We start from the raw sequence: 18,373 nt of genomic DNA, 5'->3' as shown, positions 1-18,373 counted from the left end.
TCCCTGGGCTGTGGGTCTGGGAGGGAGCAGGTTTCAAGTCATCAAAGTCCCTGCCATTCCCAGGGATTTCTTCACCCACTGGAATGTAAACTGAGCTTTCAGCACCTCTTTTTGTGCCTCTGGACAGAGCACAGTTGGGTTTTTTTGCCCTGTAGGGTGAGGTTCAGCAGAGCTGTGAAGAGAAGGTAATGAAGCAATTAATCCCAGTTATCCCAATCCCACACCAGACAATATTCCAACACCCTTCAGGAGTTTTTATTGATATTTATGCATTGCCCACCAGCCCAGCTCTCAGATCAAGGTAAATAAAAGGGGGCTCTTCCCTTTAGGGGACCAAGGGAACCCCTTGGATCTTGGGATCAGGGTGGGCTCCAGCACAGAGGAGCTTTGGTGACAATTCCTGTGTTGTGGTTTGAAAGCAAAACGAGTGAGAGGCTCCAAGTCAGAAATACAATTTAATAAGAAGAAAGGTAAAAAAGGTAAAATAAAATAAAATAAAATAAAATAAAATAAAATAAAATAAAATAAAATAAAATGAATGCAATAACACAAAGGAGCAGTGACAGAGTCAGAACACACCCTGAGCAGGGTGGGGGGAGCAGTCCAGGTGAGGGGCTCTTCCTGAAGCAGTGATCCCACAGAAAGGTCTGGGAGCTCTGGGAATCCAGTGGCTCAGGGCTGCTTGTCCTGTCCCAAATCCCAGATTCTCTCCAGGTGGGAATGCTTGGCTCCTCCCCCTGGGCATTGGGAGCATCTCCCAATGGGATGAGGAGTCGTGCAGTGGCTCCTTGATGGCCCATTAAACAGAGAGAGCTCCTGGAGGGAGTTCCCTGTGAGTCCTGGGCAAGGCATTGATGGGTCATGAGCAGAAGAGCCCAAAGGAGAGGCCTGGGAAAACACTGCCCCACCTGGTTCCAACAGCTCATGGGGATGGGGATGGAATAAATACTTTGTGAACATCCTACACTGCAAACCAGGACATCCTGTTGCCCTGAGTTTGTGACAGCCAGGGGACAGAGGATGGTGGCACAGTGCCCCACACCACCTGAGGCCCAGCAGCAGGTGAGTTGGTGACACACAGGGAGAGGAGCAATGTCTAATAAAGAAATTATTATTAAAAACCTTCTCTGACAGACTGAGCCCTTCTTACTCTCCACACGCACGGGAGGAAAGGGCTGAGGCAGTTCATCCTCCCTAAACCTGAGCTCCACCTCAGACCTCGTTCTGTCCTGGCATCTTAGAGACAGAAAAAAATTAATAAATAAAGACTTGGGGAAGCAATGGGTCATGATAACAGCCCTTGTTCTTTGTCTGTTGTTGCAGGGATGACGTGCCAGGCCCGCAGCTCCTACATCACGAGCGAGATCCTGTGGGGCTATCGCTTCACGCCCGTCCTCACGCTGGAGGACGGCTTCTACGAGGTCGACTACAACAGCTTCCACGAGACCTACGAGACCAACACCCCCGTCCACAGTGCCAAAGAGCTGGCAGAGATGGCCAGCCGAGCAGAACTGCCCCTGACATGGTCCGTTTCCAGCAAGCTGGACCAACACGCCGAGCTGGAAACGGAGGAGGAAGGAAAAGAACCAAGAAGACCAAAACGAGAGGAACGGAGATGTGGCCAATTTGGAGAACGAGTCCAAAGTGTAGGAGAAGAGGAGGAAATCAAGGCCGTGCCACCTCCTCTGTCTCCTCCCTCTCTGCTCCCTGTTTCTTTCTGCAACACGCCTTTAATTTATTTTTTTTCTCTTCCCGTTACTGGTAACTCACGGAGAATAAACACTTCGGATGAGAAATCCCAACTTCAATCCAAGAGATTCCCAGACTAAAGGCGTGGGCTAAAGCTGCATCACCCATCAGGGATGGTGGGATCTCTCTCCCCCTGGCAGTGACTGAGGGCACCTCTCCAGCACAGACCTCCAGATTTATCCACATCAACAACACAAAAACCAACCCCTGAACGCAAAGGAAACGGACGCAGGGGATTTGAAAGAAAAGACTTAATTAATGCTCATCAAAGCAACAGGCCTTGACTGAGGTTTTTATGTGTTTCAGGACAGTTTCACAGACTGGGCCTTGCAGCTTTAAGAGGAAGGTGAGCAGAGGGACCTGCAATCCCACACGACCCTGTACATATGCCTTATGTAACTATTTCTCTCTACATTTAGTAATAAACGCCGCATGTACAAAAGTACTGTAGTAAAGAACTTCTAAATAATGTACACAGCTGTGTAATTAATGTAGGTTTAGAAACAGAGCTCTAGAAATATTGGGATGCAAAAACCAACTACCCAATGTCGAGTAGGCATTTCTCTTCAAATATTTGCAGTGTAAAATTGACTTGAGTTTATTAATTTATTTTTTTTCTTTTCTCCTCCCCCTCTGTGACTCTTTTTAGTGCATAACATTTTCTTCAGTGTACCAGACTGGCAGCTATTTTAGAGTACCTCACTGTTGGCCAAACAGATCGTTTCACTCACTCTAAAAAGCCATAAAGTCTGGGAGAGGGCAGGGTAGAGAAAATTGTACTCCTGACATACTGTGAAAATGTTTACAAACAAGGCAAAACCCTTCCTGGTTATTCTTTTATTGGGGGAGGGTAGTTTGACTGAGAAATTGAGGCTGTGGCAAACTCAGAGCCAGAATTCCCTGTACACTCTTTATATGAGTATGTGTCACATGGAGATGTTATCCTTAAATGTGAAATATCCAGGGAATCTGCTCCCTCCTCTCCGCGCAAACCGCGGGATTTCGGCGGAGCAGTTTGCTACACACACACACAAAAAAAAAAAAAAAATTAATAATAAAAAAACACACAACAAGCCATTGAAAAAATATGAATGTTGCACCTCAACCAGTAGATTTCAGCTGGGAAAGAAACAGCTGGATTTGGTGTGGAGCCACCACCAGAATCCATAAAATTCACAATTTGCTGGTGCTGAGGCGCGGGAGGCACAACATTCCCAGGGGTGTCCTTGCACCAGGATTCCCAGGAGAACACACGGGTCCTGCCACCACGCTCAGGGGAGAGACTCCTCAGTGAGGTTCTCCACCTTGGGTGGCTCCCTGGTTGTTGTAAATCCCTGGAAAAAGCCTGGGCGTTCCACGGGGCAGAGAGAACTCGCATCTCTTCCACGGGACTGGGGGAAGAAGAACAGCATTTCTGCCAGCAAAGGAGGAGAAGCTGCAGCCTTAATTTTGGGTTTGGGTTTTTTTTTTCATGCCTGCCTACTCCAGGAAGAAAGGAAACACTGAAGAGAACCCGAAGCTTTTTTTTTTATTTTTTCTTTTTTTTTTTTTTTTTATTGTACAGAAAAATTTGCGTTTAAATAAAAGAGAAAAAAAAACTTAAAAAAGAAAAATAAACCTCAGGAGAAACTTGGGCAGGTGGAAAATTTGCACTGTGATATAGCTTTGGCATTAAATTCACACCTTTTTTTTCTTTCTTTTTTAAAATTTTTATTAATATTATTATTATTATTTTGCTGGTACAACTGCCTCTTGCTAATTTTCAGAGAGGGTGGCTGATCTAGGGAGGTCTCCAGATGAGGAGGGCACAGCAGGACCTGGGGAAGGGAAGATCAGGCTGGATGGAAAAAAGGGTTTTTGGTTTTAGTGCTGACCACTTCCCCGTAAAAGGCTTTCCCAGGAATGCAAGGAATGGTGCAGGATGAAGATTTTGATCCCTCCACTGGGGGTGGATGATTTTGGATGCTCAGTGAAGGTTGGAGACACCTCTGGCAGACACCCCTCAACCACCACAGCCCTTCCCAATCTCCTCCTCCTGCCCCAGCATCACTGGCTGCCCCGTGCTCCAGCCCATCCATCACCATCCCCACGGCTCCCCATGAAGGGGGATGAGGGTTTTTTAGGATTTTTTAGGGAAAAGTGGCTCCACAGCCCCTCTGGAAGCGGAGCCGCCCGCCAAAGGTGCATGAGCTGAAAGCAAAGCTTTCCCTCCCAGGAGGACAAACCTGCTTTTCGCTCTCAGAATTCACTGGGCCACTCTGCAGGTCGAGGAAATTTCCCTGTTGGAATTTCCCACAGCTCAGGGCCCTGATGAAACCTTTCTTTTGGAAAAAAAAAAAAAGAGACTTTCCCCACCACTGGGGCATGTGCATGTGTAAGCTTTATTTTTGTGAATAGGGCACTTACAGCTTAAGGTGTGTGTATTTTGTCTCTCTCTCTCTCCTCCTCCTTCCCCGCTGTATTTTCTTGTCTTTGGTATCCATGTAGTATGGACTGTAAAGTTTATGAAATCTCTTTTTTCTTTTTTTTCTTTTTTTTTTTTTTTTTTTGTAACATAAGCTTTAAAGAAAAAAAAAAAAAAAAATTAATATATAGAAGCCTCCAAAGCTTTCACTGGGGAAGCTTCAAGGAAACTTTGTACTAGAATGTCCCTATCAAACACCTCTATTTTTCTACAATGATTGATTAAGCAGTTTAACAATGTATTTTGTGTCAATGATTTCAACTGAATTGGTACGGAGACAATTAAGAATTGAATGCTGTTAATTAACAATGGATTTTCAAGCCGTATATCCTGAGTGGTGTTTTCATTGAGAGGGAATCCTTTAACCCAGGAAACTTCAGCTCTTGATCCTGAAAAATATTGGAGGGAAGCTCAATTCCCTATGGGAATATTTGTAGCAAATGACATTTAAGGGACGTGAAAAACTTAATTACATCTTAATGTAATTGGCCACAGAATTAATCCAGACCCATTACATCTCTATTTCATTCACTATTATATTTTGATGGCTTTTTTTCTTGGAATATCTTGTGGAAAAGGATTTCCAGAGGTAAATCTGAGCTCTCAGTAACCTCCTGGAGCTCTCAATTCCTTTTCTTCACTGACCAGAAATGCTGCTGAGTGAGAATGTGACCTTCAGCAGATATTCCAAGCTCAGGTTTATCATTTCCCAACAAATACCACCTTAAAATTAAAATAAATCACCAAAATTATTGTAAAGTATCACCCAAAGAGTGCAGATGTCCTGGTAGGTGTCTCTGGCTGTTCCCATCTGCATCTTTGCCCTACAACACCAAAGCCATGGGAGCCATTCCCAGCAAATTCTGCACCTGCCAAACCCGGGATGGAAAAGGTGCTGGAAAATCCAAGAGCACCAACAGATGGTTTGAAGTTCACTTCAAGCATTTGGTTTCAAGTCTGGGTTGCTCATGTTTCTCTGTTGGAGTTGAAGAGGTCACTCTGGCCTTCCAAAACCAGGGAAGAACGAAATTCCTGGAGTCCCTGCTCTGTTTCCAGCCACACTTTGGGCTGTTTGGGAGGGAGAATTATTGGATTATGTTCTTTTCTGACCCAGAGATGGGGCAACTGAGAGGCCTTTTAACAACTTTTTATTTCATTTTCAGTCTCATGTGGCCTGGAATCAGGGCTCTCTTCAGGCCAGGGATGTCCAAAGCCACATCCCCAAAAAAACCAACCCTTCCATAAGAGCACCCACAGCTCCAGCCCCTCTGCCAAGGGCTGCTTTGCTCTGGGATTCTCCCAACAGCCCGACTCCCACCTTTGAGTGTGGAAAGATCCCTGCTCCTGGCAGAGAGGGTGGAACTGGATGATCTTTGAGATGCCTTCAACCCCAAACCATTCTAGGACGCTGAAATTCCATAATTCTAGGATTCCATTAAACTTTTGGGGTTTTTTAATGGAAAATCCCTCATTCCCTGGGCCCAGCCTGTATCCACCAAGGTTATTTCCCAGCTAACTGAATAATGCCCAGGTTTTTCACCTCCTCAGCTGGAGCTGTTTGATCTTCACTGACCAGCCCTGGGAGGAGGATGCACTGTGTTATTCCCAGAAAAAAAACTGGGATATCTGTCCCTCCTGATTTTTTTTATTTTTTTGTAGATTTTGAACTTGAAGTGGTGAATTTGTACCACTCCCTCCAGTTCTTTGTCAGACTCAACACAGTTTGTGTCCTGTGCTCGGGGCACCTCAGACATCCCTCAGCAGCCACCAGCCAGAGCTTCAAAAAACACAAAATTTTTACTGTTGTGGTGCTCCCTGCCCACCAAAATATCTTTTTTTTTTCAGAGTATCAGCCTCCTTAGCACCAGGTTACCTCACTCAGGTACTTTTCAGGTGAAAAATCAAACCTAAAACACAAGGAGTTGGCTTCTCTTCCACTCTTGTTCCCTCAGCTCCCAAAAATCTCTTTGGAAAGAAGAACATGGAGAGCACAAATGTGGGCTTTGAGCTGTAAATAATTCTTAAATTCTTAAGACCTGAAAGCTGTTATTTGTTAATCATCTCCTGAGTGGATTTTAAACTTCTAAGGTTTGGCATTTTGGAGGGGAGAGGTGGTGTCTGACATTCATTTTGTGGGTTTAGCTCAAGCTAAATTTTCTCCTGATTTATTCTCAGAGTTTTTATCAGATCCTTTGGATTTCCAGAAATTAGAAATTTCCAGAAAAAAAAGGTGCAGTTATTTCACCACTCCCACTGCCCCATTTGCTGCCTGTTGATGCTCCAAGAGTTTTTCCCATGGGGAGCCCACAGAGATCACATCCAAAAACAGAGTTCCAGAGGAAACTGGGATCTTCCTATTTCACCTCAAGAGTGAAATCTGGATTCTATTCCAAATAAATTCACAACTACAAACCCCAGCTCATCCCTCTTCTCCTCAGTTCACCTGTCATCCACACAGAGTAAAAAATTTCAGAGTTTCTGATAACATCAGCTGCTTTTAGGTTGTTTTGGTTTTTGTTTTTATTTTTCCAGAGGGCAGGAATGGTGAGAGATCTCCCTACTGTTTTTTCCTTTCTTTTTTGCCTTTTTTTTTCTTTTTTAAATCAAAGGTAGCAGCTCCAAACTCACATCTGAAGCTGTTTTCCCTCAAATGATCACAGGCAATCATTTAGACTGACTTTCCTGGAGAATTTAAACTGTGAGAACTGGTGGAGAACTGTTATCCCACCCAAATTTTCCTCCACGTGTTGGAGTGGAGTCCCAAATCCCTCACTGGAGCATCACATCCCTACAGCAGCTCTTCAATCTTCCCAAACCTTCCCAAAACATAACTCTGATCAAACTAAAAATGGCATTTTATTCAAAGAAACTAAAAATGGCATTTTATTCAAAGAAGATTATGATACCACAATGAGAAATCTCTAATCTGAGACAATCAGTGAGATTTGGGTTGGGGAACCCAAACCGTCCCAAACTCTGGAGTCATTCCCAAGGAATCTCACTCAGATGGTGTTGGGAGTCACTTCTTTTTCACAGCAACATTTTTTGGTTTGGCTGGATGGGATAAAGGAGCTTCTGCTCGTGTTCCTCAGGGATGCTCAACGTGGAGCAGCTCTTCCCAAAATCACTTGGAATTGGTTGGAAGGAAATTTAAAACTCATCCAGGGCCACCTTCCATCCAGGGACACCTCCCACTGTCCCAGGCTGCTCCAGCCCTGGCCTTGGACATTTCCAGGGATGGAAATACAAAAGAGTTCCTGGAAAGGAGGAATAAAAACGAGTGCAAAGTCCACAGATGAAGCCAACAAAATTCCTGGACACAAGGCAGGAATCAGGAGTTTTGAGCTCAGCCCCACTGAGCCATTTTTTTTACAGATCAATGTGTCATTTCTCTGAAATGCAGAAAAATCTTATCAATAAATATGTCAAATAAAGCACGACCAAAATTATTCCTTAAAAATGTTGTCTGGACAAATCATCACCACAAAATTCCTATTAATAAATATATTAACTAAAGCACGACCAAAATTATTCCTTAAAAAGGTTTGGCCAGACAAATCATCACCACAAAATTCCTATTAATAAATATATCAAATAAAGCACGACCAAAATTATTCCTTAAATAAAAACATTGTCTGGACAAATCACCACCACAAAATTAATATTAATAAATATATTAAATAAAGCACGACAAAAATTATTCCTTAAAAATATCGTCTGGACAAATCATCACCACAAAATTCCTATTAATAAATATATCAAATAAAGCACGACAAAAATTATTCCTTAAAAATGTTGTCTGGACAAATCATCACCACAAAATTAATATTAATAAATATATTAAATAAAGCACAACCAAATGTATTCCAGGACAAATCACCACCATGAAATCTTCATGACGAGGACAGACAAGGGAGAAAATTCATCATTTCAACCTCACACAGAAATTTTTTTCCCCTTGTTGTAAAGCAGGAAAATAACTCCAAGAGAGATGCCATTGTCTCCAAACTCCAGGGATTCAAAAGAAAAAATATATATATTTTTTTTTTTTCAATGCACAAAAATCCCTGGGCTTCTTCAAGATTTCCAATTTCTTTTTGTCACCAAAAAATGACACCGAAATTTTCGGCAGAGAAAATTCATAAATTTAAATAACAAATTCCATTTTTCTTTTTTTTTTTTTAGGGAGTGTTTGTTCTCTCTGTGTCAGCTCTGAGTGATTTGCCAAAAAATCTGCACGGCCATAAAAACACGACCTTCTCCAAGAGTATTTCTAGTTTTGTTTAAAAAGTCATTTATTTAAGGTCTTTAATTATTAATTACTGAAGAATCTGTGGATTAGAACTGATAATTACAACAAGATCAATCCAGTGAACTGTCTCAGAAAAAAAGAAAAAAAAAAATTAAATCAGAACAGAATCTTCCATTCACAGGTTTTTTGGTTGTTGTTTTTTTTTTCCCATTTCCAAAATAAATTAATGAAGCATTTTGCTGTGAGAACAAATGTTTTGTTCATCTGGAGATTTGCTTGAAATAAGTTGAAAAAAAAAAAAAAAAACATTTTTGCTCAAATCTGCAGATAATGAACAAACTCAAGCATCAAATTAAATCAGTTTTCCTACTGCAAAATGGGATTGGCATTAATTTTTGTAATTTTAATAAAAAACATTGCTGGAGTTATCTGGAAATGAAGGAATCTGCCCTTACAATGAGTCACTCACTGCCAGTCTCAGATCACAGATAAAATTAAACAATTCCCAATCTGACATTTTGTACATTTTTATCCCAAAAAAAGGGATTTTGGGAAGGGTTTGGACCAAAATGTCAAAGACCCACCTGGGATTTAAGGAAGTGGAGGCTCAATTTTCTGCTGGAATTGACTCAGAGAGAGTTTTTTAATCTTAGATTGTCTTAAATATGGAATTGCAGATGCTCAGACAATGTTTCCTTCCCTGCCTGGCAGGTTCTGCCCAGCAGGGCACAAATTATCAAAGGGGAGGAGGAAAAAGGAGAAAAGAAGGAAAAAATGGGGGTAAGGGGAAAGAGGAAAAAAGGAATAGAAAAGGAAAAGGAGGGGAAAAAAAGGAGGAGAATTTAAAAAGGGAGAAAATTAAAAAGGGAAAAAAGGGGGAGAGTGGGAAAGAGGAAAAAAAAGGGAGAAAATTAAATAAGACAAAAATGGAAAAACCAAAAATTGCAGAAAAAGAAAAAAGGAAAGGGAAAAAGAGGAAAAGAGGAAACGTGGAAAGAGGGGGGAAGAAAAAGGGAAATAAGAGGAGCAGGGGAAGTAAAATAAAAGGAAAACAGAAAAGGGAATAAGGGGGAAAGGGCAGGAAGGGAGAAAGGGAAAAAGGGAAAAAGAAAAATATGAAAAAAAAAAAGGGAAAGAAGGGAAGACAACAAAAAAGAAAAACTTCCCAGAAGAGTAAGAAATAATATTGTATAACCAAATATCAACTTCATTTTTTTTTTTTTGCATTTCTGCCTGAGACCCAGAAGTCAAATATTACCAGGACTAGGTCAGAAACTTAGGAAATTTTATCTGCCTTAAAATACTCACAGAGAAGTTTAGGAACAAATCAATAGAACAATATTTGCTCAAATTATCTCAGTAAATAAATAGGAATCAGGAAAACCTTTCCAGGGAAGGTGAGGTCACTGTCCTGCCAGGTAAGAGCAGAAATAATTCCAATTTCAGTGGGTAAAGATCAGAATATTCCGTTTAAAAAGCACATAAAAATGATGTATTTAGAGAATCAACAAAATAATAAAAAAAAATACATGAAAATCTGTTCTAGGAAAATAATTTACTTTAAAATGAGATGATCTCAGTGCCTGGGACATCTTGAAAGCTGCTTTTCCACAGTTTCATGGAGCTTTTTCTCACACTGTATCAATGTTTATTTCTCTTTTTACCTCCTCTAAATGCTGCACCATCAGATTATCATGGAACACTATAATCAGCTCTCAAATGATGAAATATTTCTTTAAATGTGCTTTGTAATTGGGAAAATTTTAATTTAAATTTATCAGAACTCAATTTCTCAATGAGAACCCAACCTTTTATTCCATCCCTTGTCCCTTTATCTCTCTGGTCCTTGTCCTGCACTAAATCCTGCCCATCCTTTGGGCCAATCCCTGCTCCTCATTGATCAAATTCTCTAAAATTTACCTCTGAAAAGCTCATAAGAATCAACTCTAAACCTTATTTGATCATTATTTGGAGTGGAATAAACTGAATTGAAGCCGCTGAGATTTTGAGTGAAGCTCCACAAAACTGATTCTGTGCAATCAAACAAACCCACTTCAAATTACTCCAGCAGCAAATTCAGATAAATTTCCTACGCAGACAAATCTCAGCTACAAAGAGAGACAAAGATAACAGAAAAAAATGTGAAGAGAAGAGGCAGCAATGCAGAATTTTTGTTACATTAACTATGGCTTCAATATCAGTGAACACAATTATTAAGGGTTTTGTAACAGCCACCAAAAAAAAAAAAAAAAAAAAAAGCAAAAGTTTCAAGGAGGAAAATTAAATCTATACATAAAACTATAACGTTTATTATTCCTGGAGAGTTACTCCCCTATGCAGAAGAAAAGAAGACTTTTGATAATTTACACTCTTAATTTATAACGTAGAAGGTTGCATTTTGTCGTGGTTTGAAAGCAAAACGAGTGAGAGGCTCCAAGTCAGAAATACAATTTAATAAGAAGAAAGGCAAAAAAGGTAAAATAAAATCAAATCAATGCAATAACACAAAGGAGCAGTGCCAGAGTCAGAACACACCCTGAGCAGGGTGGGGGGAGCAGTCCAGGTGAGGGGCTCTTCCTGAAGCAGTGATCCCACAGAAAGGTCTGGGAGCTCTGCTCCTCTGGGAATCCAGTGGCTCAGGGCTGCTTGTCCTGTCCCAAATCCCAGATTCTCTCCAGGTGGGAATGCTTGGCTCCTCCCCCTGGGCATTGGGAGCATCTCCCAATGGGATGAGGAGTCGTGCAGTGGCTCCTTGATGGCCCATTAAACAGAGAGAGCTCCTGGAGGGAGTTCCCTGTGAGTCCTGGGCAAGGCATTGATGGGCCATGAGCAGAAGAGCCCAAAGGAGGGGCCTGGGAAAACACTGCCCCACCTGGTTCCAACAGCTCATGGGGATGGGGATGGGATAAATACTTTGTGTACATCCTACACTGAAAACCAGGACATCCCCATACCAAAGGATGGGATGAGGCAGAATTGGGGACAGGTGGGGAGGAGAGAAGGGATCCAGGAGAACAAAAAATCTCCCACAGCACTCCCTGGAGAGAAACCCTCTGCAGAAAAGCTGGAGCAGCTCAAGAAAGAAGATCTCCAGGAGGTGCCACTGCAGAAATCCAGAGGGAGGGAGAATCCAGGAGGTTCCAAAGGCTCCAACACGAAGCTGGAGCACACACAGGACCATTCCAGGATTTTCCTGCAGGGAAAGCTCCCCCGTCCCTTCTGCTGCAGGGACAAGGGACAGCACGGGGAGGTGGCTCTGCTGGGGGAGGAACAGCAGGAGGGAGACGGGGAGATGCTCCTGCTGGGATAAAATGTCACCAAACCCACACAGCTCCGGAGAAAAGGAGGAGACAGGACCAAAACGTGGCTGAGGGATCAGGGAGGAGCCCTCCAGGGGCAGGGATGGAAGGGAACCAAAGTGTCTTGGTTTGGAAAGACAGGTGTCTGCCAGGGAAAGCTGGAGCTTCCCTTGGAATGGAGAATGTAAACTCCCTCCCTCTGAATTATTATCATTTTGAAATTAAGGGGCTCTCAAGCAAAGATATGGGAATAGGAAGAACGGCTCTTTAATAGGAATATTAAAATAAAAATGTAATAGTACAAAAAAAAGCAAATGAACAAAAAATAAAACCCCTGACAGTGTCAGAACACAACGTGACCCCCTGTTGTTGCTCAGGGTGTTGGTGTCAGCCCAGCCCAGCCCTCCTGCAGTGCCAGATGTGGTTCTGCTGGAGCAGAGATGATCCTGTAGAAGGTCCAGTGGTGCTGAGCTGGGTCTGCTCTCCCTCTGGGAATCCAAACAGGCTGTGCTGCTGTTCCCAATGCCAGGTTTGATCCAGGTGGGAATGCTGGGCTCCTCCCCCTGGGTGGAGCATCTCCCCATGGGCTGATGGAATTGTCTCAGCCCTGCAGTGAGCCTGGATGGGCCATGGACAGCAGAGATCCCCTGAAATTATGAGGAATGGGTCCTGGAAGGGATAAAGAAACACTTTTAAAACTGTTTTTAACAGCTGGTAACAGAATACAAACCCCTGGTTGCATTGCAACCCAAGACACAAAGGAAAAAAACAAAAGTCCTTTTCCTTTTTCTTTTCCTTTTCCTTTTCCTTTTCATTTTCCGCTGTTTCTTCTGTTCTCCACAATTCTGGCTGCTTTTCATCTTTTTCCAAACTCTTTTGAACATCATGGATTATTTGAAAGTTTGTTTCACACAGGAATTGCCAGGCCAGAGGTTGAACTTTATCTGAACTACAGGGGGGGGCTGGACAAGGCAAAGATGGATTGGAGAGAAACCTGGAGCTGAGAGCCTGATAATCAATAATTGCCAGAGCAGACAAAGCTGGGGCCTTAAATAATATTTAAAAATTAATAACTGGAGGGAGTTGGAGCTTTAAGGCGTTTTCCAACCCAAACTATTCTGTGATTCTATAGAGGTCAAACTCCTGCACAGCACCACACCCTCTCTACACTGAATATTCAGATTGAATCATTGGATTCAAACTATTCTTGATAAAAATCATGAAAAATGGGTAAGAATTTCAGCAAATTCTACATATAAAAAAAAAAAGCTTCAATCCTGAGATTATGAATCATTAAAACACAAACCAAGTGCCACATCTGAGGTCTAATATATTTAAAATAAAAATAACTGAAAATCAGGCTCTGAGATTTAAATTTTTTTTGTGTAAAAAAAAGAAGAAACAGCATTTTCTATTATTCAGTCCCCTGCTGATATTAAAGAACCAAGTGCATTCAGATATAGTTTTATAATATATAAATAATTATAATATATAAATATTTATAATATATAAAAATTATATATATATATTTATTTATTTTTAATATGATGCCAACAAATTAATAATCCCTTCACACCGAATTCTAAATCACAAAACTCCTGGAAAAGGGACAAAGATGGCAATAAAAAATCAGCAACTTTTCATGGAAAACCATCATCTTGCACAAAACTCAGGGAAAAAATTGCCTTTATACAAAGAGATCATGAACCCAACGCCCTCCAAACAACAGGAATATGTTATTTGCATTAACGTTAACAGTTGATGTTGCTGTTAAAATGTTTTGCTAAAATGTGCTGGAAGAAAAACAAGAAAGCGACATTTTTTTATCGGTATTTGAATTCTGTTTGTTTGGGGGGTTTTGGTGGGAGGTTTAATGTTTGTTTGCTTGTTTTTGGGGGGTTGGAGGGGTTTTTGTTGGGGTTTTGGGGGATTTTTTGTTTGGGTTTTGGGGGGTTTTTGGGTTTGTGGGGAGTTTTTGTTGGGTTTTGGGGGGATTTTTTTGTTTTGTTTTGTTTTTGTGGGTTTTTTTGGTTTGTGGGGAGTTTTCGTTGGGTTTTTTTGGGGTTTTTTTTTCCTCTGGGAATTGAATTCGTTGCGACACCAAATGAGGAAATTTGGTGCTCAGGCTCAGGAACGGAGTCGTGCGTTGAGGTCAGGGGGGTGCAGAGATTCCTTTCCCAAATTAGAGCCTGGGAGTGGCACCAGAGCTGCTCAGCACGTTGTGGGATGGCCTCAAACCCATCTGCTTTGGTGGATGACACATCCCTGGATTCCACAGAGCCGGGTGGGCTGCAGGGCTGACCCAGTTTGGTCCCCTCTGAGCAATTCCAGCCTCATTCCAGGGCCAGGCTGCTCCCTGTGCCCACGGGATCAGCCCAGCAGGGCTGGCTGAAATCATTTACAGGTAAATTTGGGTTATTTGGAGCAATAACAATGAAATAAAGAAAATTTTGCTGGTTTGGAGAGTTCTTGTTAAATAGCAGAAAATAGGAGGAGATTTTAGGAGGAACAATTAATTTCTAGGGGGATTTTTTATATTTGGTCTTGTTCTGATCCATAGAAATTGATGTTTTCCTCTAAATGTCTTGAGATTTGGAATATTTGGAAGTGTCCAGGCTACCACTGGTTCACAATTTACCATTTTCACATGGAATCACCAAGGTGGGAAAAGCCCCTCAGGGTCACCCAGTGCCACCAGCAGCAGCCCAAAGCCTGTCCCCAAGGGCCACCTCCAGGCTGTCACTCCAAAGCTCAGCTGAACTTCATCTCAGCCCTTTGGCTTTGGAGGAAGCTGAGCTTTGGATGGGAGGGACCATCCTGGAGACTCCTGACAGCCCTCAAGGGGCTGAGGCTGGGAGCAGATGAATTGGGAGTTGTGGCCCCCTGAAGATTTGGTGGATGTGCAGGTGCCTTTGGCTTTGATTCCATGGAATGGCCAAGGTGGGAAGAGCCCCTGAGGATCAGGCAGTGCCACCCCAGCAGCACCAGCATCAGCCCAAAGCCTGTCCCCAAGGGCCACCTCCAGCCTCCTCCTGAACACTCCCCCAGACAGTGACTCCAAACCTCCATCACATCCTGGATTTTTTATATTAATACCAAAAAGGAGAGGAAAGTGGATTTTTTTGGCAAATGTTTCTCCTATAAAGTGCAAATCAGTCAGAGAGGCTCAAATCATGGAAAGAGATTTAATTCTGACTGGGGAAAAAAGAGGGAACTCTCAGCCAGGCTCTTCCTTCTGCTGCACTTCATGGAAAAATCCCTGTTACACCCAGGCCAGGCAGGTGTTCCCTGTTCCACTATCTTTTTTTTTCCTCCATCCTTTGACACCTTTGATTTGCATTTCCTTTCCCCCCACTTTGCTTTCCCTTCAGGTCTTTCCTCCCCTCTTCTTTCCAATTTTTTCTCTTTTCCCCTTCTTTTTTCCCCATTATTTCAATACTTTTTGGGTTCTTCTGTGCTTCCTTCAGTCACTTCAATCCTTCTCAAATTTCTTCCCCCTCCCTCCTCTCACAGACTGGGCAAACCCCTGGCCTTGCCTATTAAAAATCACAACTGCATGAGAAAGGTGGACGGATTTCAGAAGGGTTTTTATTCCTTTCTTTTTTGTGGCTCCCTTGAATTCTTCACTTCCTTTGAGCTTTATCCCCCTCCGCTCCCTTCCAGTCACGTTCCACTCTTGACTGACGTGCCCAAGTGCTCCTGCTCTTCCACCCTGGATCAAATCCAGTCACCAGATACAGCAGCTCAGCTGTTTCCCCCAGGTTTTCCCTCTGCTGTGGGGCTTGGGCAGCTCCAGAAATCTTTTAAGGGACCTCCCAGCTCTAGAAAGTTGCATTTTGTGTCCCATTCCTGCAGCGGCACGACTGAGAAGCATCCCCTGCAAAGATGCCTTTGCTATTTTTACAAATCCTTCCAGCAGCATTTGTGCTCTCAGGTTTCCCCCCCGCCCCAGGGATTTTTTCGATGTCTCCTCATTATTAATAGCTGCTCCTCCTTCGGATCCCTTACCTCAAATCCACTCTCGGTTATTTCTGTGTTGACAGTTGCAGCCTCTGCACTTTTATCTGATCCATCAAGTGTGTGGCTTCTTCCCCTTCTGGAGTTACGTTCTGCTGATGCATCGTGGTCTGAGTTAAGAGCTTTTGCCTTCCTGCCCCCAGAAACAGCACAAATTCCACTTGTGCTGCACTGGGGCTTTTGAAATTCCCTAATGGACATAAAAACATCTTTTTGGTTTTCCCAAGTTGTGGAATTCAGCCTTGTGAAGTTTCTCTGCCCATGGTACAGACAGATGAAGTCCAGAACTGCTGCACTCTGGGTTTTCCGTTTCTTCAGCAGAGTCTTGTGAGCTTTTCCTTTGTCTCTTCACTTGAGATAAGTCACAAACTCCTCACTACATTCCCCATTTCCACAGGGAAGGGGCAGGGACACCCATCCAGCAGAATGGTAATAATTGGCCTTATTTCCTGGGTCAGTTTATGCCCCAAAGAGAAATTATTCCAACAGAAGCAAACAGATGAAAGACTGAAACAATCTTTTAGAAAAAGCTCCCTTATCACAGGTTTTTGCAGCATGGTTTGTAGCTCAGAAAGAAAAAGGAGTTTGTTTGAAGCTTCATTGTCAAGATTCAGCTCAGAGCCTTGAACCTCCTCCCACACACACAAATAAAATTCAGGGGTCACCATCACTCCTGAGCAGAGGGAAGGGGCTGCACACACTGAGGGGATGTGCCCAAAGACATTTCCTTTCACAGAATCATGGAATGGTTCGGGTTGGAAGGACCTTGAAGCCACCCCAGCCATGGGCAGGGACACCTCCCACTGTCCCAGGCTGCTCCAAACCCCAATGTCCAACCTGGCCTTGGGCACTGCCAGGGATCCAGGGGCAGCCACAGCAAATCTGGGAATTCCAGACCAGGGAAGGATTTTTTCCCACCATCCCACCTAAACTTGTCATTTCTCAGTGTGAAGCCATTCCCTGTGTCCTGTCCCTTTGGCCCTTGGGAATTGTCTCTCTCCAGGTTTCCTGGGGCTCCTCCAGGCCCTGCAAGGCCACCCTGAGCTCAGCCCAAAGCTTCTCCTGTCCAGGCTGAACAATCCCAGCTGTGCCAGCCTTTCCTCCCAGCAGAGCTGCTCCATCCCTCTGCTCATCCTGGAGCCTCCTCTGGGCTCTCTCCTTGAGCTCCACATTCTCCCTGTGCTGGGCCCCAGGGCTGGGGCAGCTCTGCAGGTGGGGCCTCACCTGGGGGGGCACAGGGACACAATCCCAATTCCTTTCCTGCTGCTCTGGATAAAGACACAGGTAAAAAATATTCTCCCTTTCTTCCTAAATGAACACTTGAGGATAAATCCCACGAGGTGTGTGTGGGATTAAACATCATCCCAGTTAATAAATGCACCAAACCAGATTCCATTCAAGTTTTCCCTTAAAGGAAACACCTTAAAGTGAAGTTAAACCAACTAAAAGTGGGAAGAACTGAATGCTGAGGCACTTGCTTTAATTGGCTTGAACTTCTGCAGTCCATTTGGATTTGGAAAGCTGCTGCTTCTAAAGATAGGCTCAGAATTTGGGAGTGATGAGGGCTGGCAGAGCAGCAGCTAAAATTAGACCCGGACAGACCATGTCAGATGTGTCGAGAACCCACTGCAACTGAAATATTTGTCATGTTTTTCGAGCAGGCCCTTCCACCCAGCCAGAGTGAAGTTTATTTCAGATGATGATGATGATGGACAGTTACTGGACAGATTTTTTTCCAAACTCCAAGGAAAAACAATTTAGGAGAAATGGGCTTGCTTGAATCTGTTTTTTCCTCCTTCTCCTATCACCCCGTCCTAAATCCTTGGTTGGATTTTAAAACACACCTGTTCCAGCTCCCAGCTGCGAGAGTTTGACAAATATTTAAAAATAAAGAAGGAAAAGGAGCTTTCCTGTGATGCAGCTGAGGCTGGACCTGGATTTGGGATGAGGGAGCCCTTGGGAAGCCTTTCCATGGCCACAGAACAGGATCTCCTGTGGGATCTTCTCCATAGGAGCAGCACCAGAATTCCAAAGGGAGCGAGGATGGTTTCAGCAGCTTTTTGTGCAATTTCTGTGTCTGCAAGTAGCCAGGAAGTTTTTCCTAACCTTCAATAATTAGGATTGATGTCCCTAGGGCTGAGGGTTAATTGTGTTAATTGTCATTAATTGTGTTAATTGTCATTAACCATTATCCATCAGCTCTTTGATGGTTTTCCAGTGGATCCAATGGGACTCACGGCACCGAGTTACATCACATGGAAAAGTTTGGATTTTCCCACTCTCAAATTTGATTCCAATTTCAACTTTCCAAGCAAATTCGATTCGATTTCAACTTTTCAAGCAAAACAATTTCACCCCACAAAGACAAAGTTTTGTAGAGGATCTGACTACACCACACCAGGTGAATTTTTAATTTTTACGATTTTTTTTTTGTCTTTTCTCATTTAATAATCAGCCTGAGGCTTTCCAGTCTCCATTCCCTTCATCCTTTCTTCTCTGAGTCCTTTCCATGGAGCTGCAGATGTCCCTCGTGCCATTCCCTGGATTCCAGCCTTGGGGAGGACTCTCAGCTTTCTCTCAGCTTTCATGAAC

The 18,373-nt window shown here is 43.1% G+C and overlaps 1 protein-coding gene across 1 annotated transcript in view; it reads left to right on the top strand.

Moving 5' to 3' along the window:
• Positions 1–1,650, top strand: part of KCNJ6 (potassium inwardly rectifying channel subfamily J member 6) — a gene marked incomplete at its 3' end in the record, with an annotated part of 114,050 nt that extends 112,400 nt beyond the window's left edge. The window contains 2 exon segments of the mRNA XM_083884263.1: positions 1,324–1,577; positions 1,579–1,650. Of these exon segments, the coding sequence (XP_083740389.1) occupies positions 1,324–1,577; positions 1,579–1,650 (326 nt within the window).
• Between the last annotated feature and the right edge of the window lie 16,723 nt (positions 1,651–18,373).

This window comes from Zosterops lateralis (assembly GCF_965231275.1).
Source record: "Zosterops lateralis genome assembly, chromosome: 2".
In the NCBI taxonomy this organism is placed as follows: domain Eukaryota; kingdom Metazoa; phylum Chordata; class Aves; order Passeriformes; family Zosteropidae; genus Zosterops; species Zosterops lateralis.
Note: the sequence above shows the minus strand (reverse complement) of the source record. Positions and strands in the feature narration are given on the sequence as shown.